This window comes from Amia ocellicauda, chromosome 21 (assembly GCF_036373705.1).
Source record: "Amia ocellicauda isolate fAmiCal2 chromosome 21, fAmiCal2.hap1, whole genome shotgun sequence".
Lineage (NCBI taxonomy): Eukaryota > Metazoa > Chordata > Actinopteri > Amiiformes > Amiidae > Amia > Amia ocellicauda.
In genome coordinates this window covers 8361996-8384942 of record NC_089870.1, presented here as the reverse complement: position 1 = coordinate 8384942, position 22947 = coordinate 8361996, and the positions used below count along the sequence as shown (strand labels likewise).

The following is a 22947-nucleotide window of genomic DNA, read 5'->3' as shown; positions in this document are numbered from 1 at the left end:
AATGATGATGAACAATGAACAATGACAGAATTTAATTACATCAATTACACAATGTAAATCAATGATGATTTGTAACCTAATTGATTGGCGAATCCAAATGAATAAATAAAACAACTGCATTCCGAAACGTGTCTTATTTTAATAAAGGTTAAAATCGGCACCAGCCATTAATATCAGAAATCTTAAATCGGTCAAATTTAGACTAATGCAGTCTAAGCTAGGTCATAATTACATTTGAAAACGTATGGGTGACTTCTAGTGTCTTTGTTGAACTTAAAATGATGTGCTCAGAACAGCCACAAGATGGAACCATCCCCCCAGGACAATACTTCAATTAGCATAGGCTACTCAATATGCATCTGCTGAACTAGTAGGTGTAGGAATCTACCCAGTCTATGAAGTTAATCTGGCAAGTACTTTAACTGTAATTAGATGTATATAATAAAGTTATAGGACCTGTGGTGCAGGTCACATGCACTATGGTATACTTTGCTAGTAGCTAGTAGGAAATCAAGACAGAATATTCTGCAGTGAGTTCTTAACAAGATGGTGGTCTTGGTCTGTGATGTGTTTTAGGAGCCCAAGTGAATCCCAACAGCTGGATGTAATTGTGTCAGAACATACGCAAATGTCCATGAAAACAATCAGATGTTATATTCAATGAACAGCACACAATAGAAAAGCAGTGAGATGCAGTCACTCTGTACTGTACCATCTGGAAAGCGGAGACAAAATAAGGCAGTTTATTGGTCACTATGCGATGTGCAGTTTGGGCCCCTGGACAATCCAAGCAGGTGGTCTGCAAAGAACTATGACAAGAGTCTCACTGAGCAAATAAGGACAATCCTACAGTGGCTTCCAAAGCACTCTGGTAATCCCAGTTTCTCCAATGCTCATGTGGTTATAATTTAAAAGCTTACCAAATGTGTGGTGCATTATAAAAACTCATGTGTGTGTGTGTGTGTGTGTGTGTGTGTGTAAACAAGCAAAAACAAAACCAAGTCGCTTTCACACTTCAAAAGAAACGTTTAATTAGAAATAGTTATATACACTGTAGATTTAAATTAAACTTTATACAAATATTAAAATACTATCTTCACACCCAATTCAATGTACAGAGTTCCAAAGGAAAAACCAAAACAACTGAAAGAATTTAAAGAAATGATTAACATTCTGTACAGCTTTACATATTTTGTTTCAGTTTCGATTTTGTCATTAAACCCAGTTTATTTTTCCATTTGAAAACTTAAAAGTACCATGTCCAGATATGTCGATTAGTGGTGCAAATAATCAATTTAAAGACAAGACAGAAGAACTGGACTTTCTTTTCTTTCCTTTTTTAAATTAAATAACTGATGGAAACAACGCTGTACAACAGCGATGTGGACGAAAAATAGTTAGATTTTATTTTTTTCTTAAATTTACTCACAGAACTAAAAGAACAAAAACATCTTTAGGTTCTCAGGCTATAAAACTGATAAGGAGTCTTATGGTGATATTGGTCAACGCTTTGGGAAACATTGTGTACACACAGCCATAACATACATTTTCTACTTTAGTGTGATGTTCTCAAAGAATAGTTATTTCTCTGCCAGTATTAAAAACAAAGCATATGCATAGAAAAGAAAAGGCCATCAGGAAACAATGGAGATGTATCCTTAACTCTGCATCTTGTAAGACAATCCACACATTAATATGTCTGCATACACAAAGCTACTGTACAAATGGTACAAAACTTAAGGCAATAAGTAATTTTGCCTTTAAGACTCAAGGTAGTCAAAAAACAAATCAAACCAATGACCCCAACTTTGACTTGCCCCAGCCTGAGGATCTAAAGAATGCACATGTTTCATGTGGCCTGAACTTCACAAAATCAGCAAGTAGAGGAAAAAACAAGAACACTTTCCCAGCCCACCTCAAGCCCTGAGACGCCAGAACATGTAAAAACACATGAATTAATTTCATAATTATAACAAGAATTACATAAATCGTGTATTTAGAATAGATGCCTGGTATCAGAGCCATGCTTTTACCAGTGGGCTAATTAAAATGTTTTTTCTATGCAGAATTGAGAACAAATTATTGAGTCTTGCTGACTTGAGTTTGCACAGCAGAGCAGACAAACAATTAATAATGTGCTACACCAGAATGATCGTTATCATTTTATAGCAAATGATATTTGAGTCGGATTATATTCTGCTCCTAAACTGCCTCGAAATGGGCTTTAATTTGATTTCCTGTGTTACAAGAAATCTTGAATCCATTAGCCCTAATTATAATCTTTAAATAATGGTGACTAAATCGCCCACACTTTTTCACGTTCTTATAAAAGATGACCTGACAATCAAGATATTGTATTGTTTATATCATTTATGCATCTTAGGCACAAGTTCCTAACATAAAATAAAAGGGGGTGGGACAAAAGCTACAATCATAAAGTTCACAAGCAATTAATGCAAATAAAGTCAGACTTGACTGAGCAGTGGCATGACATTACTCAGGGCAGGAAGCTGTCTGCATCCAGACCAGATGAGAAATGATGCAAGGAAACATGAATGGATCAGGAATAGTGAAATATCAGGAAAAAAACAATCCCCAAGTGAATCCCTTTTTCTTCAAAAACAAATGCAAATTACTAATGTAGTTTATAGGCAAAAAGCCAGAACTCAATTATAGTTTGAAGTACAGCCCTCTTCATTGGGAAACAAGTGGAGTAGTTCACCTCCAGCAAACTTCCACGCAGGGAGACAGTCTCCACACTAGTCCAGAATTACTATAGGATGGGCAAGAGGTACAACACAACCATAAGTACAGAATTACATTTTATTCTCCTCTCCGCTTTAATAAATAGTTTTTATCTAATTGGTTGTGTGCGGTGATAACTCTGTATACGAGCTTTGGTTACATGAGACATGAGGTGTTTGCTGACGTAGTGCTTCAGCCTTTCATGCATCATTCATAGTGTACTGCTCTATGCATTTATAGTTTGCTTTTTTGTGAAAGTGCAACGTACATGCGACAAAGTGAGCGTCTCCAAGTGGTATATCAGTGATAAATGATAAAGATTAAAAAGATTCAAATTCACACGTTTTACAGTTGTCACCGATTGGGGCGAAGAAAAAATAAATAATAATCACGTATATTTTTTTTTGGCAGAAATAGGCTTCAGCAGAAATAAATCAATTTGGGGATGTGTGGGATTTGCATCCTTATATCTTTTTAAATTCACAATTAATGCTACAGCAAGGGGGAGCCTGTATGATGTTGGGGGGGGGGGGATTTAAAATAAACAAAGGTCACTGGTCACACTTTTCAGTTTCAACTACTCGATGCGGGTCATTTGCTGGAAGCTGATCCGTCAAAGGCTGGGTCCACAGAAAGTGCCCTTCTTGGAGGGGAAAGTTTGCGTTTGCCGTCCTTTGGGTTGCAGGCTGTGGACGGGGCGATTCACACAAAGGCTTCAGACACCACAGTCCAGGTAAACCGTAGAGACAGCGACGACATTGACAGTCTCCATAAAGGCTGTTGGCCTGAGCAGGCTTCATGCTTCCTTTAACAAAGGAATATCTTGAAGGAAAAAAAGAAACATTTCATAAGGCAAAAGCAAATTGTAATTGTAAGATGAGTAGACATTTACCAGAACTGTTTACACATCTTTGTATATATTGGGTTGATTATTAAGATACACTTATGTTTATAAAATACCTCAGTGGTTTATCAAATGCATCCCAGGGAGCAGCTCTGCTTTTTATATTTAACAATTCCTTCTTTTTCAGTATAAACCAACAGTTCCCAAATGCAAGTAAGAGGTCACATCCTAATGGAATGGAATTGCTCGTTCAGAAACCCAAAGATGCAGCGCAGCAGAAAAAAAAAAAAAAAAAAAGGATTCGGACTATATCCAAAAGCAGGGCAAATAGAATTGCAATAGAAGGTTAAATAGTTTACCGTCAGCAAAATCTTCTGTGGAGGTGAGGGAGAGGAGGCTGTGCTGGTCGCTGCTCTCTGTGTCCTGGCGCTGGGGGCGAGGGGCAGCGTTGGGGGGCTCAGGGGCCCAAGAAGAGGAGGAGGAAGAGGAGGAGGATAAAGAGGGCACCTGGTGTACCAGCGCCGTCTCAGAGTGGTGAGAGAGAGAGGGGATACTGCTCTCCGCCTGCGCTGGAGCCTCTCCCTCACCCTGAGGGCCCTCCGAGAGCACGATCTGTACACGGGACTCTGAGGGCGGGACGAAGGCACCCCCGCTGCCGTACACAGCTTCCTCATACGAGGGGAGTGACACCTGCACCCCCTCCACCACGATGGAGACGGGCTCTCCAGACACACCCTGCTCTCGTCTGTGCACGAAAGGGTGGGGGGAGAACCAGTCAGGACAGGCTTGGAGTTAATTTGACTACAAGTTCTTCAACAATATCGCACCAAGTTAAGTGGTTTCTAATAATAGGAAGGCGAGATCGCGTTACATAACCAAGGCATGCAAGTAATTTTCGGTGCTGGAATCGATAAGTGAGAAAAAAAAACATTTTTGGGGGGGTTCGTTTAATTGTGTAGTAGTTTGTACCTGTTGTGATGGAAGGATTTGAGTTTTGGCTGCAGCAGCACAAAAAGAACAACCAGCAGGAGAATGAGGGCAACCGAGCTGGCAGTGGAGGCCACGATGGAGAGAGTTGGCACGCCCAGCGGTGAGGGCTGATCTTTATCTGAGAGACGGGAACAAATATATTCACTGAACGGCATTGAAGAAATTCATAAACAGGAATAATAATTTCTTAACGGAAGGGTTTTAATACCCTGGCGAGAGAACCTGTGTGGAGCTGCGGTCCAGTGAGTGGTGAACATGATCACCACATTATCACAGACAGATTCTTCCGACTGCACCCCAGCTACCACAAATTACAACAAGTAGTTTACTTGACATTTCAACTGATAATTTATGGTAACATAAGCTTTGTCCTAGGAGGAAGGGTGTAGGATGCTGAGGAAAGATTGCCCTGGACAGGCCATCTTATTTATACATGCATGCAAAACATTGCGGATGGTACGCGTGACATTTAATATTAGCTGACCTTGGCCAAGATGGCAGCTGATCTCCATTGCAGGGTCCCACTCTCCATTCAGACATGTGAGGTATTTGTAATCTCCCTTCAATGTGTAGCCCTCTTCACAGAAATACTCAATCACTGTGTTCTGGGTGAGACTGTGGCAGGGCGACGGGTGGCACGAGTATCCTCCATTCTCGGGCTCGAAAGGTGGCCGACATACTGCCAATTACACAGAAATATTTTCATCAATGTGGGGATCTCTAATGTTCAGTTATACATGTCTGAAGAGTGCTTACTTGTGAAAGGGGATTTAGAAACAAAGGCAGTTGGTGAGCTAGACTTCACTTACCTTCAGCCCGTATGCAGTTTGGGGGGTCTGCGGTCCATCTTGCAGCAGAAGTGCAGGTGATCACACTGGGCCCATTCACAGCGTAGCCCACATCGCAGCTGTACTGCAGCACTGTGCCCAGGGGGAAAGAGCCCCTGTTGGTCTCAGTCAGATTCACCCAGCCGTGGGCAACGCTCAACGGCCTTGGACATCCTATCAGGAAAAACAGAGCAGATACTTCACCTAGTGTTTCAACATGGATCAGAGACATCTGTCATCTGAAGAGGTGTTAGAAAGGAACCATTTTTGTTTATTTGTTTGTTTGTTGTACAGCCTGGGAGCCCTTCGAATCTTATTTTGAGTGGCTTAAGCTTCCCTCTCCCATGCCATGCAAAGCCTATTTTAGCTTCATCTTTGGGTTTTTGTTGTTTTGCTTCCTCCTACTTTTAACTCTCATACATTTTTTAACATTCTTGTTGCACATTACTCCCTACATTAAATAATTAATGTGTTGGGCTTATGCTAAATGTCCAGAAAGCATTGGAAAGAAAAAGATTCAGACCTGTTTTGAGTTTTATTCTTAAATCAAATAAATACATCCTTGTGTAACCCTGTGGTCTTAAACCCTGGCCAATCTAAATTCCTGCAGTCTGTCAAATCAAGAATTCCCTTACTAATTAATTAAACAAATTTAAGCAAGTCCCATGTGTTCCCAGTATTTAGAAATTGGTGATTTTAGGTGACATAAGATGAAGTGGATTTGGGCTCTTCAGGAACAGGGCTTGCAACAAAGAGTGAAACAGACAAACAAGTGATATTTTGAACGATTTATCATGTAATCTGTAATCTCTTTTGCATTTTTTAATCTATGATTAAGGGCTTTATCACACGATACGGAGTGTACCCTTTGCTTTGTCTAACACGGTTGTGATGCGAGGCTAACAAAAGCCCATGGTGTGCCCAAAAGCTCTCAGCTGATGTTTAAACCATCCAAACTTAAATGCTTTTGTGAAAAATGTTAAAATCACATTTAAAAAAAAATCTTGAAAACATGGTTCCAGAGGTCTGATAATACTTCACCATTTTTTATTTTTTATTTTATATAAGATGGCTACATGCTATAATAATTCCAATGATTAGAACAAGAGACAAGCAGATTTTTGAATTCTTATTTGATCTTTATTACTTGCTCCTCCTGGAAGCTCTACTAGTTGACAGTGGTCCTTGTTGGAAATTTAAATAACTTTGAATAACTTTTATTCTAGTGGAATTGTACAAGGCAGTTTTGCAGTGGTATGGCCTGGTGAATAGAAGCTAAAGACAGGATGACGGTTCTTCAGAGAACAAAAATGTTAGTGTTGGATGCAGGATTCTGATCATGCAATAAATAACAATACACTGTAATATACTGTAACACTTCCTTAAAAAAGCAAAAAAACAGTTTTAGGCACAGTGCTAAATGAAAATGCATGACTTCCAGTCAAAAGACAGAGAAAGGGGCATGGGGTTTTATTTATAACACACCCATGAGCAACGCTTGGGGCTCAGTATTTTTCTCCAAAAACTGAACATTCACTGCTAAATTTAATATGATCGCTTTTAAAGTGGAAAAGGGGCAAAATGAAACCATAGGAATTTTAACCCATCATAAAATTGTTTACAAGTAGTATAAGGGTGGGGGTTAAAAATAGGAGTAAAACAGTCTGGCTATAGATAGACTATTTAGGGATTTTAGTCTCCAAATGTTTCTCCGATCATTGAGCTTTTCAGTCAATGCTGTGTCGTTTACAGTTAAGACACTGAAATGTTTCAAACATGTTGGGAACCAGCATTAAACAAAAGCTTTAGATTCTATTCTATGAGTTAGATGGTTCCTCTTGGCTGTGTGTTAAATATGGCATGAAAGTGCAACATGTCCCAACAAGTTAAGACTAGAAAATATCCACTTCAGAATAGCTTAGAGAAAAGTTATCTGTGGATAGTACTGATGCCATGCCTAATATTAGAATAGGCTAAAGAAGGAGCGAGAAATAATACAAATATAAGGTATCAATAGCTTTGTACATGTGTCATTGAGAGGTGGATTTACATCCTTAACAACAGCAACAAAATATTGAAGGAACTCTGGATTACACTCAAACCACCATTGGTTTTGAAAATATTGTTGTTTTACGCTGGTTTGCTGATCCCCCCCTTTCCTAATCCATGGGATTTAGAAGTCAATCTGTCGTTTTAATGGCAATAGGAAATGTGCACTTACAAATCCTGATGTACAGCCCAGAGACCGTGGATTTACTACTGGTGCGGTTTTCTGAGTCGCAAAGATATACACCATATACGCGGGTTTAATTATCCCATGGCTTTGTTGGGAGCCAGGGCTGGCTGAACAAGAACAGATTTCCAGTTTGTGGCTATACCACAACATCAGTCTCTCTGGCTAGACTAGAAGCTTGCATTTTGGGGGAAAAGAGCATCACACTCCCTTACAGTTTAAACAATGTCATGTCTATAACCTAGACATTTAATTTGACATGAAAGATTGAGAACGTATTCTTGTCCTGTACACATTTAAAAGTGAAAACTCGAACCTTATCCTGTATGGTGTCAGCTCTCTGTTAACTAGGTAGGCCTAAATAAGTGACACTGACCATAGTGTCCATGTTGGCCTGTGAAATCATTTTTGTGGACACATAACTGGAAGCAGAATGTAAGTGACTAAAATACAGAAGCACAGGCACCCAAAGCAAAGGTGTCAAATAAGAACACGTCAGCTCTAATTTGGAGATGCCTAAGACCAAAGTTTATCTGATGGCCACACCCTAATGCTTAATTTTATGATCACATGGTTAACCTTAATCACATGTAATACAACCTGTGAAGAAATAATACAAAAAACATAAAAAACATGAATCTTGTAACAAAGACAGATGCGTTTACAGTACCCGATTGGAAAACATTGATTTTCCTTAACTAATTTAATGTTTAGTATTGAGCAGTAATATTGCACAGAAAAGGCCACTACAAAATTAGTACATGTATAAAAATTAAATTCAAGTTAATGCTAAAACATGAACTTTGTCTCCCAGATCAAAAGGAATTAAAGTTAAAAGGAACAATGCACAGCCTTATATCACTTTCTAGCTCCCTATGACTTTTATACTGGTGTTGTGTTTACAAGAAAAATAAAAAGCTTCTATAGTTTGAAAGAGGAAACCACACAAAGCTGAGCTATCAACTGGACGTAATAAAAAAATAAGGCAGTATAACGAACATAGAATCTACTTTCAGGAGAAAAACCATATATTTTGTTTCACATAAGCAAACCCATGCATGTCAATTTAGCAGCTTTATTTAGTTTCATGTGCATCTCTTAATGCCTTAGTGTCCAGTTCATGTACAGTAGATCTATATATCCCACCATTAAACAGCGATGCAGCCGTCAAAACATACCGAGGGTGGTCTGTTATTAAACTGAGTAACTTCCGGTCTCGTCTGACACACGACCACTGGTTCCAACAGTGGGAAAGTCTTACACATTGTCTGGTTTCTATCTGTATACTACAGCCAATAAGTCACTTCTGCTTTTCTAAACAATGTGAACAGGGTAGTGCAGTTTGTGAAACTGAAAAAGGCTATTTGCTGACATTTTATTTCACATTTGCGAGACAACTAATAACAGGAAATGTGTGGGAAGGCACAGGTTCATGCAAGACAGTTGCAGAATCGAAAGCAAGAAAACGCTTGGCTGCCGAACTGTGATTGGACCTGACAAAACATTTGCTGGGGCTGTCAAACACACAAAGCAAACTAAGGTTTCAGATGTTGAAGCAAGCTGGCTGTGCAATGTGCTCAACAGATTTCCCGTTGGCTGCTTTACACCTACGTCATTTCCATGGAACTGCTTAAGCTCACAAGTGAAATTAAAACAAGTCTATGCTGGAATTAAGTTTGCACACACTGGCTTTACCAGTCTGTTACCCCTTGTGGCAGCACCAGAATACAATACCACCCAGCTCCTGCCATCACTACATCATCTGTATTGCTTCAGAGATTAAAGCAATTATGCTCTTTTACATAAGAGATCGGGGCATCTGCAAGTATGAATATATGGGAGGGCAGAGAGGGCTGCTCTTCTTTTCTGTCACAATCACCCCCCACTGCCTGTTTAAGAAAAGCAGATGGGCCTCTGCCGACTACCCCTCACCCCTACTCACACCCAGGACAGAGACCCTCCCCTTTGGAGACAGCTGTGCAGCATAAATACGCCTTTCAGATTTCACCAGGACAAAGGGTCAGTCACTCCAGGCTCCTCTGCTATAGAGGCTTGAGGTCTGCTTCAGGCTCTGCAGAATTGGGTGAGGTGTATGGAAGTCTGAGCGTGTGTCCCTTATACAACACAAAATGGGGAAGAGAGTAGACAAAGGCTTTAGTCTCATCCTCAATAAATACAAAATGCTCCTCACAGCTGTTTTTGTAGTTATTTAACTATTATTTAATATATAAACACCTGGTTGTGTTATATTTTAGTTTCTGGTCTGAACTGGATATCACTGCCAAATCCAAGTCACACCAGTTCTTTAACATACCTGTAGTTAACCTGAACTCAATGGAGGAAACAAACTATTTGAGGTTACATAAAGGCTAGTAGCAACAACGCATCTGGCAGCCATTACAGTATTTTGTTAGTTCATAGAATCACACACAATTGGACATGGATTTTTTTAAAACAAAATGCTTAAACTGGGTTGAATATCATTTGGAGGCTATTGTAGTTTTATACAAAACTGTAACATTAACTGTAATGCTACCTGGTTTGGTGAGCACAAATCAGACAAACAGAATAGTAAAATAAGCTATCTATACCTAAAATGGATCACACAAACAAAAGGTAATGACAAGACTTTGACTGTCTATTTTTTACATCGTAACGTGAATCAAACAGGAAAGCCGACTCACAGCTAGGAAGAATAAAAGCAGGTTGGGTAAGGAAAAAGATTCGCTACAACATAGATATAATCTATAATCTGTATTACTACTTTATCTATAAGCACAGCCTTTATATTAAAGTAATTCATCTAAACAAAGAGTGGAAGCCAACTAGGGGGGGCACAACCTGAATCTTGGCATGCACACTGCTGCTCAAACCATTCCAGACTTGCAGTCTCTCGATTCACAAAACTCCTACATGCATTACTCAATAAGTTCCCAAACACTTTCACAACAGCACAGCTTTCCCTGGAGAGGTCTACCTCACAGGCAAAACCAGTCCATGAATGAAGCAGCGAATCACAGGTTTCCCCAAGGCAGCAAAAGACTATCCTCAGTTATCTGAATTAGGAAAACTGATCCACAGCACACAACCTAAACTGTAAAGAATATTCAACCTCGTACAAACTCCTATATTTTCAAATAGACATTGTCACCCACGATAAAAGGCAGATCGACCCTACTTTTGTGTCACATGTATATATGGAAAGAATTATTAAAATTGCCTTCAGACAATTCTGTGGCTTTGTCCCAATTTACAAATTGCAGATTCCCTTATTCCTCACACAGCAACACAACCCCTGAAGAATCATTCTTAGGTGAGCAACAAAAGAAGAACTCTAGATCAGAACAGGGTTTACTGCTCCCCAGGAAAGACATGCTTCAGCTGTTAAATGTTTAGCTGAAGCAGATGAAATTACAACTTGTTTCTGTGTATAATCCCTCTCCATCTGCCTTGACTGCTCTTGCCAATGGCAGGGGTGTTAAAGTGTACTGCTTCTTCAGAGCCATCATCCCTTTACATAAGGTGTCTTTGTTGGGAATGCATGGATCAGGACAGCAAAAATCCATCTGCAGCTATCTGAGCGAACAAGGGATAGATTTACCTATGAAGCTCAATCCCCTCCCCCCAGTAATAACTTTCAGTATATATAGTAAATCCTAAACTCAAAACCTAAAGTGCTCAGAAAGTAATCATTCTGTGGCATCTTCCCTCTCAAACCAGCTACAAGGTGGTGTACGTTTAATTTTAAATTCTATTGTAGTCCCAGAATTGTACCACTTTTGATGGGTACGGACCACTGCAGACCGGGAACACCCCACAAGAGCTACAGTTCTGGAGATGCTCTGACCCAGTCGTCTAGCCATCACAATTTGACCCTTGTCAAAGTCGCTCAGATCCTTACACTTGCCCATTTTTCCTGCTTCTAACACATCAGCTTTGAGGACAAAATGTTCACTTGCTGCCTAATATATCCCACCCACTGACAAGTGCCATGATAACAAGATTATCAGTGTTATTCACTTCACCTGTCAGTGGGCATAATGTTATGACTGATCGGTGTATCTAGTTTCAGTAATTAATTGATGGATGGCGAAACGTTTTTCCACTGTACTTTCTAATCATATATTTATTATAGATTAGTTGTACATTATCTATGCCATTATATACAACAAATATTTTAAATACATTCGTTGATACATTTACATTTATGGACCTGCTGCTGCCATATTTCCCAATGTAAGGGTCTCCGCCTTAACGCAAAGAGCTCTGGAACTTCAGCGCTAAAAAACATCCGCATTAGTGTACCGTTTCGTACACTCCGTCGAAGTGAGCAGTGAAGGGCAGAAATAGCTCGATTAGGCTCCTTCAATGATATTCACGAACAATGTATTTCAAAATTAATATTATTATTTTAATTAAATACAGAGACAGATGACTTGAAAAGACTGCGATGGTACTTTTTCAATTTAAAGCAAAGGCGCCGAATGCTGACGCTGAAGTGTGTCCCATTGTTCGCTTTTAGCTTCACCCTACACCCTACACTCAAGTGCACACCTGTGAAGTCAGCACAAACAAGCTTGAAGCGGAAATATGTAGGCCTAGTGTATAGATTCATTTATGCAATTTATTTCCTACAATTTTCAAGCGGTGCTATAAGCTCATGGTGATGAGCCTACATATGTAGTACTCAACCTTTGGAAACATACTTTCAGTTATTATCTCTGCTTCCCATATGCTACAGGAAGGCTAAAATATACAGATAAAATCGGAAGCCATCCTGTTATTGGTTTTTATAGTCTTTTGGGCTTTTTGGGATATTGCTCCAGTAATAAGTGGGATATTGTACATGAGAAGTAAAAACTGAAGGTTCAATGATTTACACAAGGTAGCCTTGAGCACTAGGAATCTACCCATCACTGGGGTGCTGTATAGCCGACTGCTACAGGCTGTCCCCGATATCATATGACTTCAGCAAAAGAAGTTCTAAAAAGTTGCACGTTCACAGATACTGCTGGCAACTCATAATACAGCAATATTCTTGTTGTGAATCACAAGTCGGGGTGCCAGAAACTTGATTTGCTGTATTTATTTTATATGCTAACCCATGTTTAAAATATTAGTCATAAGTCAAGGCTTCTTTGCATCACATTTTTATGATCATTCACTGGGTAGAAAAGAAAAGCAGAATAGTTTCCTGCCGAATTGAATTATTGCGTCTCCACGCCATCCGATTAAAATAACTTTTTCCCCAACCATGTTTCAAAAACAAGACCATCATGGGAAAAGCTGGATTCTTATGGGAAACCGAGGTATTGGCCTTCCCAGAATATTTGAAATCAACATGGTTGTGGTTGCACTCCAAATTATAAATCACTTAAATGCTAAAACTATGACTAGATAATCTTGGTATTTTATGCTCTTAATCAACCATCTTCAGAATCTCTGCTCAATCAATGCAAAGGGCTTTGTGTAATATGAACTGTGGAACACACTGGTTCCAGAGTGAGCTAGTGACAAAATGAAGAAATAATGCAGAGAGATAAAGAAACTTGACTTTTAAATGTACTTTATTGCAAATGTGCATCAACCAACACATCTACAAAACGCATTAAAAAATTAATAAAAACAATGAACCCTCAAAAAAAAATGCAGATATAAACAAGTATCCAATCATCATAAAAACAGAATAGACATCACTCTTTATATGTTTAAAACCAAACCCTCATTCCCAACCTGGCCTATCAATTCGCCATACCTTCTCAAACTGAGCCACCCTACACATTATTTTATGGTATTCATAATCAACAGTGATACGTGCTGCCACACTAATTTGAAAAATAGTCAAAACCTCACATAAGACATGGCCACTCAACTTCCTTTTCCTACTCTTATAGATGTCTAGTTTTGTGATAAGGTAGGCCAAGTTGGAGTAAACTCTATATTAATTTGCCAATTAAAAAGAAAAATTGCCACTTCCAGTTCAATCTCCAGGAAAAAAGACAAAAAAAAAAAAAAAAGTGTCTACCCTGTGGGAGACTAGGCCCTTTGAGATGTTAATAAAAATGATTGCCTCCTGGGAGAATGGCACTGGACATGGTGGTGGAAGAAGAGCAGCTGGCCCTCACCCAGATGGCAAGAGACTAGCCTGCTGCAAAATGTAGGCTTGTCCCCCAACACACTGCTTTATATTCCAAGAATGAGAGAAACATTAATGTTTCTATGATATGGTTTTTCTCCAAAGTAAACATTAAAGAGAGAAAATGCTTTTTTGAACAATAAACTTCAGTCACAAGTTGCTTTTATGAAGTAGTGTTAATTTCGTCAATGAAAACTATGAAGAAAAATATACGTCACTAACCCATTTTCAGTGATGATAATGAGACGAAATACTGTGGAAAAAAAATGATAACTTGTCTTCTAATTTTAAAAGAGTAAAATGTGACTAAACGAAAATTCAACACAAGACTAATGGACATAAATGACAATATTTTGCGAGGCGGCCGGGCAGGGAGCGGTTTCATGGTCCAATCATATTCATGCATGCCTTGGCTTGGTCATCGCGTTCGTGTAGCGCAGAGGTGTCAAACTCAATTTTATCACGGGCCATATCATAATTTCAAGTTTCAATATTTGCTCGTCCCTATTTATAACTCGGTAATTTCAACAAAATTCACAACACTCTAAATTTTAATTAAATAGTTCGAATGATACTTAATCGTTAACACTTACGATTCTTCAGCCTGTGATTGGCTGTTAAAACCTTACCTTGCACCAATGACATTTGCAATGGCTGATGGGAATTGTAGTTTTCACACACAATTTCCCAAGTCACAAGCTGTCGCAGGCGTAATTACTTAATGATACACCACCTTTACAGGGGCTGGATTAAAACCATTGGGGGGCTGTATTCGGCCTGCGGGCCTTGAGTTTGACACCCCTGGTGTAGCGCAACTAATCGCAGATCTGCGATGCTCCACTAATGGTATTCAGTTGGATTCTGAAGATCCGTGCAGAAGCGCAGAAATCTGCGCAACAGAATGTGACCCGATTGTACAAAAGCATGCGTTTCGCTAAATGTTGAACGCACTTCATATGGTTTACTGTATTGGGCTCAACGTGAAGTTGGTACAGATTGTGTGAAGTTAAATGCCTGTTCTTTTGTATACAGGACTGGTAAATGCAGGTCATGTAATTAGTAAAGTTAGGATCTAACTGGTCCTGGTTAACTTATAAGTACAGTAAGCCATGTTATTTGCTTACAGAATGAAGCGCAATTCATGCTTGGCTATAGTAGAGCGTAACAATATGCTTATGCTTTTTAATATCACTTTAAACATCCAATATTCTGTGTATCTGCAGGGGAAGTCTTTGAAAATGAAATGTTAATACAAAAGCCATTTGAAATGTTAATGTCAGCGAATGTGCGTACTGGAATATAAAAATACAAATGGCATGATGATTGCATTCTTACCTAGATAACACGTGCAGAAATTGAAAATGAAAATACAACTGTTGGATTACATTTGCATTTGAATAAAGTCCACTAGCTTCCATACTGTTCTTGTACTCAAAATGTCAAGAGAGATTTCAAACTTCAAACAAATTGAATTACAGTCATTTATGACCATGAAGTTTACAATAGCTGTTTGTGACTTGATTTCAAATACATTTCAAATTAAAAGCCAATCAATATGTTTTTGTATTGCATCCATCCACTAATTGATTTAAACATCTGGCATCAGACATAATGCATAATGGTAATAATGAAGTAAAAATAAAATACATGGACTAAAATGTGACTAAAATTATGTTGACTAAAACTAGACCCATAACAGGAGTTTTCATTGACTAATATTAAATAAAACTAATAAAAGATGGAATGACTAAAATGTGACTAAGCATTTTAGTCAAAATAGTAACACGAAAACTAAATCTAAAATAGCTGGCAAAATTAACTCTGTTATAAAGAAGTGGTTTTATTATATAATATCTGCTACACATACTTTGTGTTAGTGCTGGTAGATATTGCTAGTCATTAAGCAAATAAGAGCATGATAATGGTTGCCAATGAGAGGAAGCCATTTGTTCAGTTGCTACCAAACTTATTCCAGGTCTGAAGGGAATGTCCTACTCGGAGAGACTGAGGGAACTGAACCTTTTCACCCTGGAACAGAGTCTTCAAAATCATGAAAGGCATCAACCGCATCAAACCAGAGGAGCTTTTCCAGAACAGCAGGGACACACGCACCCGGGGACACAAATGGAAAATGGGCTTCAAGGCATTCAAAATGGAAAACAGGAGACACTTCTTCACACAGTGAGTTGTCACCATCTGGAACAAACTCCCCAGTGATGCGCTTGAAGCTGAACATTTGGGAACATTTAAAAATCGCCTGGATAGGATCCTTGGATCACTCGGTTATTAATGGACACCAAACAAGCATGATGGGTCGAATGGCCTCCTCTCGTTTGTAAACTCTTATGTTCTTCTTGTGTTATGAATTTCATATGCAACATTTCCTGAATCCTTATAGACTAAGGATCCAATCTCTAAATGTAACAGAGCATGTAACCATAACAGTGATTAAAAGCTACCAAAGAAAATAAAAACAAGCTTACACAATTTTCAATTTCAAAATAAAGTAGGGAGAATGCGAAAGCAGCGGTCTGTATATTTTTGACTTATAGACCTGCATTCTTTGAAGGATCACACCCACATCCTCTTCTAGGTTTTTCATCATACTTTTTATATTTCACTTCCTGTGCAAGCTGACACTACAAAACAGCAGATGGAGTGTCCTAGAGCAGTCTGCAAAGGGTAGCGCCTCAGCTCCAAAGGTCAAAGCTCACAAGTCATGCTAAGCCCTGCACCAACATGCTGGGAAAGAACAGGCACACAGATCCTAGCAAATGGCAGTTAAATTAATTAGAGAGCACAATGCCAGACCTCACCCATACTATCAATTAGAAGTCAAAACATTCAATTGATTGTTGGGAATCAAACTTTCAGTGGTCTAAAATTCTGAAAATTACATGCAATACTATTACACTTAATTAAGTTAACAAAATGAAAAATTGTAATCAATACTTGATTAATCAATACAGAACATATGGCGGTGCTTCAGCACTTTCTAGATTTTTCTGGGATGCACACTTTTCAACAACAAATGAAATGCCCAGTTATGGGAGAAGGGTTTTCCTTACCTGATGCCAGCCCTGGGGTGAGGAGGGCCAGGAACAGCAGCACAGACAGAAAGAGTCTGTCGTAAAAAGGAGGGCAGGGGGTGAGGGCTCTTGTCTTGGGCGCTACCATTCCATTGCACATCTTTTTTTCCGACTGCAAAGCTGGAATCCTTTCAGGCTAAACCTGGAAAGAACAAGACCTGTGATCAGTCTCCTCATATAGAAAAGGGTTAAAAGTAAATAATGGAAGTAGACCTCTCCATCACAAACTTCAGCTTAGAATTCCTCCAAATATGAATCCCGTTTAAGTGCTTACAGTTGAGCAACCATAAAAGTGTAAATACAGTACTAGAATTTGTACAAAAAGGCTCCATGACTTTGGGAAAGAAAAACAACATTAAAACAAGCAATGTCATAAAGCAATTAAACGTTTAAAAAACTGTATGGCATCACAAGATAAATTACATTATTTACATTTAAATGTATATACTTTTAATATTTGGGTAAATTCCTTCATTGCATTGACTTTTTCCATCTTGTATTTGTCTTTGCCCTGTTGAAGCCTGACTCTGTATATCATGATATTCCACAATATGTTGTCATTGTAAACCAGCAAGTACAAAAAATACCAATTGCTTTGTTAACTTTAAACTTTGGTGAAGTTTCTTTGGGACCACAGCTGCTACCACAACACACAAACACAGTGAGCAGTACAGTAGTTCTAAGTTAATGCCTACTTGCAAAGATCAGAATTCTGAATAACTGATCTCATAACCACAAGAACACTGAAGCTTATCGACACTTTTCATATTTAGTCAAACCCTTAAATATGAAAGTGAAAGGACTTCTCCACCTCATATCTTTCACACTCAGATCTTGTCAGATGAGTAGATCCCTTTGCAAAATAGACTAGGCTGGTCTGTTTGAGTATCAGACGTACATTAAATGTTGTAGCTTTTAAGCAGAATGAACTACTCATTATTGGATTAAAAATGGGAAGTCTAATTGTTAAACTACTACTAGCTCTATGCAACCTTACTTGACATAGGCAAGTGTCATGAAATAAGTAAAAAGTCAGGGTTCTAGGAATAAAAACTATGAACAGGATTCAAACGCAGGCACAGAAAGCAGGATTTATACAGTCATTAGGCAATTTATCTCTGCCGTTTAAAAAAACATAAGTTTTCATATTGGTCAGACTGAGCTTAAGAGGAAATGAAATGTCACCATCAAAAACTCCACACATACGCAAATGATCATTTATACAGAAACTAGCCTGATATCTACGTAATGGCTTACTCTTTCTACACCATACTAGACTACAGTTAATTATGCAATAGGTTTCTGCCACACTCAAAACAGCATTGGCTACAGCACTTATTTCACAACTTTGTTAATCTAGAAGAACAAGGGTGCATAAATAGATCATATTAGACTGAACTGATATGGTGCAAGTTTTTTTGTTTTTTTTGTTTCAACACTAAAATTATATATTATACACAAGCTTCAGAAATCAATTAACTTGCCAGCCTGTGGTATCCACATGCATGCCTGTAGTGGATGTCAAGGAATGTTATCTCAGCCCAGTATCAAAGCACAATGCAGCCTTACCCTTTCATACTGCCATGAAGGGCAGCTCAGTGCCAAGAGACGGTTTAATGCTAGAATATACTCAGGCGGGTTTATGCTGCTATAGGCAATTCACAGCTAAATATGCAGTCTCAGTACCAGCCCTGTGCTGTCAAAGTTGCTCTGTGTGAATGGGGGAATGGATTATTGGAATTGACTGAGCTCTGGTGGCATGAAGGACCTGATTGTCTGTGTTTTTTCACATCTCAGTGACAACTGTTTAAGATGCTGATGACTTCAGTTTAGAATCAGTAACCTCCTGGCCCCTACTGAAGTCTACACCATGCTGTGTGCAAACAGTGGTAATCCAAAACTTTGAACCAACTTCATATAAGTATTTATTATTGACACTGAAGTGTAACTTATGCTCAGAAAGTAACAGCTGTACAGTACAAAAATGGAAAGCCAGGGGCATGATCCACTGTGCAACAATCCTTGTTACCAGGGCAGATTTTAAAAATATGTTTCAGCAGAGTGGATTTGTTTCAATAGTATAATTTGATATTTATGTATCTTCAATCAGTATAATGGTTACAATTGATATGATTTGCTTTTAAAAATAAGGAAAGTTCTTGAAATCAGTGGCAAGCTTTCAGAAACCCCACATTATAGAAAGGACCATCAAGCCAAACAGCTCTTTGTGGATGTCTTTTTTGCAGTTGAAATGCTTTGTTTTGCTAGTGTGTGAAGTTGCTAACAGAAGATTTGTTCCAGAGAAGAAACTGTTCCACACCCAGTTTTGGAATGACAAAGGCAGCTACCACTTCCTTGTTATGATTCCAGGACGCATCACATGACTGGACATTTCTGCATACAGTTAACTATTGCCTGACTCCAGCAACTTGCACAATAAGCCTATGACAAAACTAAACAAATCTAGACAGGACAGAGTAGCAGGAATTAAACTAAGCCGCCAATTGCACACTTATCAGGGATCTCAAATGCGAAATCCCTCAAAATCCAGAATGCTGAGAACCCTACATTGAAACCTAAAATATAACTACAGCCCCAGACTGTATAGGCAGCCTTCAGTAGCACAGACCTGAGGGGGTAGAGGGAACAAGCAGCAAAGGCCTCACACAGAACAAAATCTGTTTGGCAGCTAACAACCTCCAAGAGATTGCCATCTGATAGGACTGAGTTAATGCCTAAGGCTTACATGAAGCCAGTTCTGCCCTTCAGTGTTATGGAATAGGAGGAGTCTGTAAAGCTGTGAAGAAAGACCCATTGTTGCTCTGCATTAGGTCACATTAGTCCTCCACGGTAGCTTTCCTTGTTTTACCTTAAAGGAGTAATTTGGCTTCCCTGACACTGTGTGGCAGGACCTCAAAGTCTTCCCAGAAACTAAACCTCAATTGGATGATTTAGCTAATGCTTCTCAGAGTAACGTCCTTGTATTCCCTACCTTGGTCTAACTAGAGAACATGGTTTGGCTTGCTTTAGTACTTCATCAAAACAAACTGAAGATTCAAATGAACAACTTAATTCTAACAGACATACTGATTCCAACTACTGTTGAACTATAACCCCAATTAGGTTCAGAATTTTAGATTTTTCATCAAGTTAGCATTGTATCGGTTATTTTTTCCTATGGCATACCTAGGCCATTTGTCATAAACCAAATCATACCAAATGATTCTATGACTACAGGCTCCAATTTACTTAAATATTTTCCTTTAATCTTCTGAATCACTAATTTGGAACTGACTATTATTGTTCAACCTGGCTCTCCACTATAGCCTGTGCACCAAGCAGGAGAGATGAAGACAACATGCATGCATCCTCCAAAACACATTATCAAGCCATCTGTTACATCCAGCAGAGCTATCATTTAAGGAAGACTGACACCGCTTTTACTGATCACAGCCTCAAGCACAAAGCATGTGAGCTGCAACTGGGTAAAAACTGAGCTGAGGATTCCCCATCAGACTCCAACCTATATAATCCCAGTGACTCTTGCACACTTGTGCAATATGCCCTAGGGAGATCCTGACCATTTGGCAAGCAACTTAGCCAATGATCTCCAGCCTACAAGGCACATCTTGCAGTGGTGAGCTTTGACTGAAACTTACAAAAGCAAAGCAGTTGAAACTGAGGTCTTCCAACAAATCCTTAAGCTACTTTTAGGCAGACGGCTAAAACAGAGGTAGCAAGAAGCTATTAAAAGATGTTCAATAAGAAACAACTAGTGGTAATTTATATATTTTTTCTTGTTGATCTGTTTTGTTATTCTTGAGTTTCCATTTATTTATAGAAATGTGGTTTAATAAACAATGACAATTGCATTTATTCCCAGCTGTATCAACCACATTATCATCTACAGTTCTCCTCTGTTCATAAATCACTATTTATACGTTTCCTTGAAAAACTGTGAGAATAGACTAGGGATAAAAGAATACAATCCTAACAAAACGAATGGGTTTTTCAATGATCCAATTGTAAAGGATTCAGGGGCAGCTTAAACACACTTCATGTTCTAATAATAATAAAACATACTTGAGTGGAACCTACCAATGAAAACGTGTTTCTTATAAAGATTATGTAAATCGATCCATACAGCTGGGTCAATTCAGATGATTACTTTATTTAATAAGGTGGAGGACATCTCGTCAAAGCTAGTTGAGAAGTGTGCTTTCAACAATGCATGAGCCCAGTGGCTCTGGTTGATCTACTTCAGACAGATGGAAAAGGAAGCATGTTCTAGAGAATAATTGTAGTAATTATATCCGAATGAGATTGCTGTGCTAGTCCAATTTTTTGGATGCCTATGACAAACCACTGAAAATATTGATTTCTTCCCAACTTTCACAATAATAAAATTACACATGTTTTGACAAAGGGGTTTTGTTATTATAATATAGCCACAGTGACTACTACAACCGATTTCTGTGTATTTCTTGTCTATTTTACGAAATATAGCCATGCAATAATAATCAGACAAAGGACACATTTCTAACTGCTTACTACACATAGTGTAGATTGATAATTGTATAAACAAAGAACTAAAACATCCATGAACAGGAGAAAATTAATTTTGCAGTTCATCTGGAGGCGTTATGACTGTGTCCAGTAATATAATTGAAGTATTCTCCTGGACAATGCAAATCTATAAATAAGAGTAGGCACAGACATGTTACTGTACAGTCACACATATTGTTATCTAACCACGCAATCGGCGTTTTAACTATCTGCACCCACAACGGCGTCTCAAATTCAGTACATCCTGTCTGGCTGAAAATGAAAAATACAGAGCCAGGAATGAAGTTCAAAAAGACATGTTGATCTGCGACTGTGGGACATGACAACTGTAGCGGCGGTTCATGAAATACACTCATTTAATTGGGTATCTGGTACCTAAAACAAGATACGAAATAGTCTGATGTGTGTCCGGATTACGCCAAATCAATTTCCAATTCGGCGTATAAATCGTCAGTCAAGTTTCCGAAGCCAGGTCCTTTTGTGTTGAAGAAAATCATAAAAAGTGACATTTTAATATTTGATAAAGGTCCGTCTCCACAGCAGACCCTCGGGTGTCACTGCCATCAATCTACGCTGCGATATATTGAGCACAGAAAGACAGGCCCGGCGCAGAACAACAACAAACAGCTCGGCTGGGGTGACAGGAAAGGGGGAAAAAAAGATTTTATCCGAACACTTACCAACGCGACGGCAACCTTCAGGGCCTCCCCCTCTTTTCACTCACTGCCGGGACATGAAACCGGAAAGAAAGAAAAGCAGAGGACGAGCCCGGGCAGTGGGGATCCTTTTTCGGGAAACAAACCCGGGAAGACCTGTCTCGTCGCTCTTCCACACACCGATCATGCAATCGCTGGCAAATGGCAAGAGCGGAAATGGACACCCTGCATCTGCCCAGCTCCGGCAGCCGCCTCGATCTCGCCCCGTCTCTATGGGAACTGACACGGGTCTGGGGGCGGGCCGAGTGCGCGCGCAGCTCTCGCTCCCCACAGCGCGGCCGGCCCGGCGTGATGACGTCACGGTCTGGGGCAGCGTGCTGCGTGGGGGCAAGTGCGACAGCGTGGCTTGGTTTAGAGGAGGTCGGTGGGGTTTTCTAGCGCATGTTGCACAACTTTACCCTGAGCACCTGAACGGGACGGTGCGTGTTGTCATGCTCAGTGCATTAAAGGGAGGTACAACATTTATATTTAAACGCTAAACTGAGCACCGGGAGAATTCCCACGGGAAAAACAAACATATTTATGATCTCTCAGGCCCCGTTAGAATGGGCTGGTCCAAAGGTCCAATTAAACCTTTACAACAATTTTCAGTATATGTTCTGTATGACTCGTATAACATTTTACACAGTGTTAGTATTGCATTATTATACAACAATATTGTGATGCAGCTAAGTTGTTATAATAAAAGGGGGTGCTGTGTGTATCCACAGGCTGCTTGTGGAGGGCCGGTCTGGGTCAAAGTTCAAGGTTGTTGTTCAGTCACTGTCCGCCCCTGAAGTAGGGGTTATAAACACAGGTGAT

The 22947-nt window shown here is 39.3% G+C and overlaps 1 protein-coding gene across 1 annotated transcript; it reads right to left on the bottom strand.

The window, feature by feature from the left end:
* Positions 1 to 1006: 1006 nt before the first annotated feature.
* On the bottom strand, positions 1007 to 22363 carry susd6 (sushi domain containing 6). Its single transcript, XM_066694307.1, has 7 exons — positions 22111 to 22363; positions 16844 to 17006; positions 5389 to 5580; positions 5064 to 5258; positions 4559 to 4697; positions 3949 to 4334; positions 1007 to 3567 (listed from the first exon to the last, which is right to left on the bottom strand). The coding sequence occupies exons 2-7, from the start codon at positions 16962 to 16964 to the stop codon at positions 3542 to 3544; spliced, it is 1059 nt and encodes a 352-aa protein (XP_066550404.1). The 5' UTR covers positions 16965 to 17006; positions 22111 to 22363; the 3' UTR covers positions 1007 to 3541.
* Positions 22364 to 22947: the final 584 nt, after the last annotated feature.

What these genes read in the sequence shown, in the direction of transcription:
- susd6 (XM_066694307.1), bottom strand. Translation starts at nt 16,964, where the DNA reads ATGTGCAATGGAATGGTAGCGCCCAAGACAAGAGCCCTCACCCCCTGC. An exon ending in AAACTGCATACGGGCTGAAG is followed by an intron (nt 5,259 to 5,388) that starts GTAAGTGAAGTC and finishes TGTAATTGGCAG; the next exon opens with TATGTCGGCCACCTTTCGAG. An exon ending in CAGCTGCCATCTTGGCCAAG is followed by an intron (nt 4,698 to 5,063) that starts GTCAGCTAATAT and finishes CCCGTCTCTCAG; the next exon opens with ATAAAGATCAGCCCTCACCG.